Source organism: Microtus ochrogaster, chromosome 21 (genome assembly GCF_000317375.1).
Source record: "Microtus ochrogaster isolate Prairie Vole_2 chromosome 21, MicOch1.0, whole genome shotgun sequence".
NCBI lineage: Eukaryota > Metazoa > Chordata > Mammalia > Rodentia > Cricetidae > Microtus > Microtus ochrogaster.
In genome coordinates, this window is record NC_022022.1 from 39,389,520 (window position 1) to 39,395,519 (window position 6,000).

The following is a 6,000-nucleotide window of genomic DNA, read 5'->3' on the forward strand; positions in this document are numbered from 1 at the left end:
AGACAAGGAAGGAAGGCATCTGGCACACTTGCAGTCAGCTGGAGTCTCTGGACCTGGTTTTCTTCCTAAATGAAGGAAATCCCCCTTGTCTCAGGGCAGCCTTTCGTCTTGTTACTTCTCTCTGTTTCATCACAGAGTATATAACCAGCTCAGCCCCTGAGTCAGGGTGTCTAACTTCTAGGCATTCTGAGCTCAGCTCTGCCCAGAGCAACATGACATTTATAAGAAATGCTATAGAAGGACATTTAGTGGTCATTGATTTTGCTTTTATGTCTTATGCTTTGAAAAATGCGGCATTGTTTTATGCTATTTGTCTGAGTGTGTGGGGTGTGGGAGGGTGTGAGTGTGCATGCACGTGTGGGTGCATGTGTGAATGCATGTGTGGGTGCATGTGTGGGTGCATGTGTGCGTGCATGTGTGGGTGCATGTGTGGGCGCATGTGTGAATGCATGTGTGCGTGCATGTGTGGGTGCATGTGTGGGTGCGTGTGTGAATGCATGTGTGGGTGCACGTGCGCATGCATGTATGGTGTGCATGTGTGCATGCATGTATGGGTCACGTGTGCATGTATGCATGGGTGCATATGGAAGCCTAAGAACAACACTGGGGGCCACCTACTTTTTGTTTTGGTTGTTGTTTTGTTTTTGTTTTTTGGGACAGGAGTCTCTTCCAGGCCTAGAACTCACCAAGTAGGCCAGACAGACTGGCCAGCAATTCTGGGACCATGCCACAGGTCCACTGCCCCGTGCTAGGTCACAAATGTGCATCACCACACCCAGTTCTTTCCACATGAGTTCTTGGCAAAGGTCCCCATGCTTCAAGGCACGTACTTTACTGACTGAGGAAAGCCATTTCTCAGCCCTTGCTCTACTGTTTGCATAGGCAGGACTATGTTAGAGTAGGCTCATCCTCTAGTCCTTAGAACCTTGAAAAGAGGGTTGAGGAGTGGGGAGGCAGTTTTGTTCTCTTACCATAGCAGAAGTGTGAGCCTAAAGAAAACAGAGGACTCCCAACCAGACGAGGACTAAAATAGCTCCTGGGTGAACAGCGGATCTTACACTCTGTGTGCTGGGATGGTTAGCAATGCAGGTTCCAGGGCTCTTAGCCTAGAATCTGCAATATGAACAAGTTGCAAGTCCACACAACCTACTCGGAGGACTTCATGCCTCCTCAGCCTCATTGATCACCTAGCAACCAAATGTAGTTAACTGCCTCTCAGTTCAGCCCTGAGTCCATCAACAGTAGAATACCATCAGTAACCCCCTTGTTCACCGGGATCTTATGGGCCAGACACTGTGCTAAGCATGCCTTAAACATGCTCTTTAGTCCCAGCAGTGGCCCTATGGTAGGCATACCCCAGCTTTCCAGAGAGGCGCACAAGCTTAGAAGGGATGTCACTTTACTGGAATGGCAGTAGCAAGTTGATGGGACTGGATTTGGAGCCCAGATGGCTCCTACACTCTAGCTGATGTGCCGAATTTTAGGGTACATGATGTTTCTGAAAGAATCAGGGCAGGTTGTTTTTAAGCAGTGTTTTCAAGTAATTTTGTTTTTTAAAGTGTGTTTTTGATCACAGGGGAAAGAAATCCATGGACTTTTAATTAGATGTTTTGACACGTACTTTCCACTATGGTTGAAAGATGATACAAAATTCGCACCTATAATTTAAACACAGTGTGACCGGCAGTGCACACTTAACTTACACGCTGTCACATTCTCCCAGTAGAATTGGTAAGGAAAGGAACATAAAAGTGTAGTTAGGGTCCATGAGAGTGAAGAGAGGGAGGGATGTTCAAACTAAACACACAGCCGTGGAGTTCTGATCATTGCTTACTCTAGGAACGACAAGGGCAGAGCAAAGGCAGCTCCGGGAAGAGCTGAGTTGATGACACATCCTTCACCTTGAAGTTAAAGCATAGTATTCTAGCAGTACCTGTGGCCAGCTCTGGGGTAGGACCATGGACGTGTGTACTTAGGCTTCAATGGCTGAAAAACAGAAATATATAAGCTGAATTAATTCTGTCCCTGAGAGCAGTGGAACAGGCCAAACCGTAACCTTCTTTCTCCGTTCCCTTCTTGATTCCCGGTGTCTGCAGGTTTATGAGAAACTGAAGGACCATCTACTGATCCCCGTGAGCAATTCGGAAATGGAAAAGGTGGACGGTTTGCTCACCTGCTCTTCCATTTTTATTAACAAGAAGGCAGACTGCTGAGCCCAAGAGTCCCTCCCTGGCGGCCAGCGAGGTGGCCCAAGCCAGGCTGATGACTCCGTACCCACTTCTCTGTTTTCCTTGACAATCTATTGTGCCACCGGGCTACTAACTCTTGTTTACAGAAAACGAAATTAATTCCAGTTTTAACGGCTTCATTTTCCATGCCCTTCTTCACCTCAGCGGTGGTAGCTAACCTGTGGATTGCTAAATGAATTAAACAACCTAGAAAATTCAGAACTAATGAATTATTGAAACGTGAGATTAATAGTGTGGGAACATTTGGTTTAGTGTTTGTTATTAGTGCGGGAATAGCTTAGTTGCAGGGTAGTCTAAAGCCTGTCTTCCTGATCAGCAAGATAAGCAAGGGACTTTTTTTTTCTTTTTTGTATCATAAATCACATTTGGTTCCTGTGAAATTCCCTGGCCCATGGAGTTTTCCCATTCTCCTCTCTTCTAAAACCTGAAAACCTTTCTTCCAGGTACTTCCTTTGGCCATTCCCACTTCTCTCCTAACCACCTTGACCTTGGATTTGTCCCAGGTCTTGCAGTCTGGGTGCCTTCCTGAAGGTCCGCCTTGGGGGCACTCCTCCTCTGCCCCATGGCCACATCTGCTGCCACCACCAGCAGCAGCCCTCCCTTCCCCTAGACAAGCACAGTGGGCCCTCAACAGACCTGTGGCCAAAGTCAGAATGGCTGGGTGGGGAATAGGAGCCTCCCAGAGGCATCTCCTGATAGGGTTTGCAGGAAATCTGAATGCCGGAAGAGCTTGTTACCACACCTAGAAGGGTAAAATCAGCCCCAGGTGGTTGATATGGGATGTTAGACCAAGCAGCCTGGGAAAACCCTTAGGACATCTTAGAAAGACTGAGCCACTTGCCATGATTTTGCCTCAGGACTGGTCCTATAAGAACATGGAAGAAAGTCTTTCTCTGCCTCACCCCATCCCCCTTTCCAGCATCTTTCTGACTCACCTTGAATCTCCTTCTTAGAATCATTATGATCTTGAAAAGTCATTTCCTTGTAAAGAGGCATAGCATCTAAAATGATTGTTGCTGCTTTGGTAAGAGTCAGAGGGAGCTGCCTCCACCAGTGGCCTAGGAGCACAATCAGGAAATGGTTCCTAAAGTCAACCTCCAACAATGCATTAGTCTCCCTTGAAAAATCCGTGAATGTTTACAGTGGAATTTGGCTGAAACTTTCCTCTCTAGCTTTCAGATTACACAACCTCGGCTCACACAAAGCTGAAACAGGTCTCTTACCAAGAACAATGTGGCAGCAAGGGGGGGAGGGCAGAGCATTCCTTTCCTTAGCGCTGGAAGAATCAGGCTAGCCAGGGGCTTGGCACTTTATAAGGAACAGGAACCCAGCCAGGCTCTTCGTCAAACTTCCGGGCACTACTATCTTGGCTGTGCAACCTGCAGTTTGTCATTCAGTGTTTAAAACTGGGAAGACAAAGAAAGATTCCTTTCGGCTCTATCCCTCCTCACCTCTCTTTGTGATCAGTGGTCCTTGTCCTGATGAGCAAAAGAGGATTGCCTTTACTGCCTCCCCCTCAGCAGATGGAAGAGAGTAACCCCGTGGGAATCAAGACTTCCTTTACTGCTGTTTCTCTTTGGCATTTATTTGACAGTTTTCTGAAGAAATATGTTCCATCTCTTCCTTGTTGCCTAACTTAACACTCACATCACAAGCAAATATCTAACTATGTACATCCTGTGAATGAACCATATCTTGATTACTATCATATTTAAAAACATCTCATCATGGATGAATAATATGTTTTTCCCCAGGCAAATGATTATGAGCTACATACCCAAGTTAATACATAAAAAAAAATGGTTCTCAGTGAATATGATGGCCCTTTGGGGTTAAATTTGGCTCTACACTGGCAAAAAAAAAAAAGGCAGAAACTCCACCACAGGAAAAGCAGCCCATTGAGCCAGTGTGGGCTCACCGACTTGTAATCGTCATGAGCATTCTGCCTATCATCCTGATTACAGAACTGTTCTCCGGGGTGTGGTCCATTACAAGTGGATAGATCTTTCACTGTGATGATTTCTTCTACTGAAGGTGGTTTTCCCATCCCTCTTTTTGTTTGCTTTCCTCTTTCTTTGTCTGTCTTGGGAAATTGTTTAGAATCTATGCTTCTACCCCATCTTATTCTGCTGCATCACATAGCGGGCTGGCTGCTTTGGGTTCCCTGTGTGAACAATGACACTGAAATTCAAAATACTTGCAGCACACACAGTAGCCTCGCTTCTTTGATGTTTTCTTCAGCATAATGTTGTCTTGAAAAGGAAAGATGTCATTCCCCAGGTTCCCCTCTCGTCCACTGTGGCTTACAAAGATGGAAACACTAGCAAGAATGCTTTTTGACATAAAGATATGAGGAATTCTATTTAAGTAAGTATAAGTCGAGTTAGAATTATTGAGTCAATAGGATTTGGTTTATTAAAAAGATGATCTACAAGGATCATTATTTGGCATTGTGTCTTTAACTGTGTTGGGCTGCTGTGGGAATCAGTGGCAGATCTCTCTACAGTGTGTTAGTTACTCTTCTATGCTATTAGGAACCAATTACTAAGGCCATAGTCTCTCCATGTCTAAGAAGGGAAAATGAAATAGTCTAGTTTAACAGTGTGGTTTGTGTAGGATTGCATGGTAGCCTCTGTGATTATCCACTCTTTAACATGCTGCAGGATTCAGACATGATTTCCATGGGGTGTCAGGTTTGTGCTTTTTTAATCTTGCCTGTCTTCTTCCAGGCAATGTATGGTTTTCCAGTCCGTGTGCCAAAGCTAGTCATGCCTCCCACAAGCCGTTAGTCCAGAGGGGTTGTGCACCATACTAGCTTCCTGTCCCCCGCTCCTGATGTGTACCAGTCATGACAGAATAAAGTGTGCATCGTGCAGTGCCCAGTGGTGTCTGGCTCTTCTTTTCCCCTGTCACCCAGAGGGCCCATTTCAGCTTCCGTCTCAGTTTGTGGCCCAGCTAGATGACTCATCTGTGTTTGTCCATGGTGGGAGATAAAGGGGGGTGGCAAGAGGAAGGAAAGAAGGAGGAGAAAGGGGACGAGAGAGGATGAACATGATCAAAGTCCATGATATCCTTACAAGAAAATGTCCTGATGAGACCCATCTCCATGTACAGTAACTATACAGCAATAAAATGGCTTTGAAATGAGTTTTGTTTTTAATTTGGTTTACAGTTATCATTTTAAGGACACTTGAAGGTTATTTGTTATGAGCCTTTTGTAGTCTTTCATCTGAAAGAGCTATGTTTTATTAATTAACAATAACTGTTCACTATAGAAATAAAATCCAAACAATACAAAAACGCTATTAAAGGAAGTAAAGATGTGGGTAGCGAGATAGCTCAGCAGTTAAAGGTACTCACCGCAGAAGCCTAGAAACCAGAATTCGGTCCCCAGGACCCATGTAGAAGAGCACTGACCCCAAAAGTTGACCTCCAGTATCCACACTTGCAAGGTGGCATGCATATACCCACCCGTGTCCTCATGCACACACAATGCTAATAATAAGATGTATGTAAATTTTAAAAGACAAACTACCCAAAATTTCATCACCCATAGATAACTACTGTTAACATTTCAGAAGATACCACACATTTACGAATAGATACTCATGTAAATTTTGAATAATTGAACACCCTTGTGATGTCCTGGATTGCTCGGCAATAGATTAAAGGCATCTTTCCACCTCAATAAAGGCAGATGTAAATCATCAGCTGTAGCATCCCCCAATATTTCACAGCACAGCTGACTCCT

At 44.9% G+C, this 6,000-nt stretch overlaps 1 protein-coding gene across 1 annotated transcript in view; it reads left to right on the forward strand.

Moving 5' to 3' along the window:
• Nucleotides 1-5,127, forward strand: part of Ddah1 (dimethylarginine dimethylaminohydrolase 1) — a 124,623-nt gene extending 119,496 nt beyond the window's left edge. Inside the window, exon 6 of the mRNA XM_005357397.2 lies at nucleotides 2,097-5,127. Coding sequence (XP_005357454.1) covers nucleotides 2,097-2,213 — 117 coding nt within the window. The 3' untranslated portion in view covers nucleotides 2,214-5,127. The remainder of the gene's footprint in view (nucleotides 1-2,096) is intronic.
• The last annotated feature ends 873 nt before the right edge of the window (nucleotides 5,128-6,000 follow it).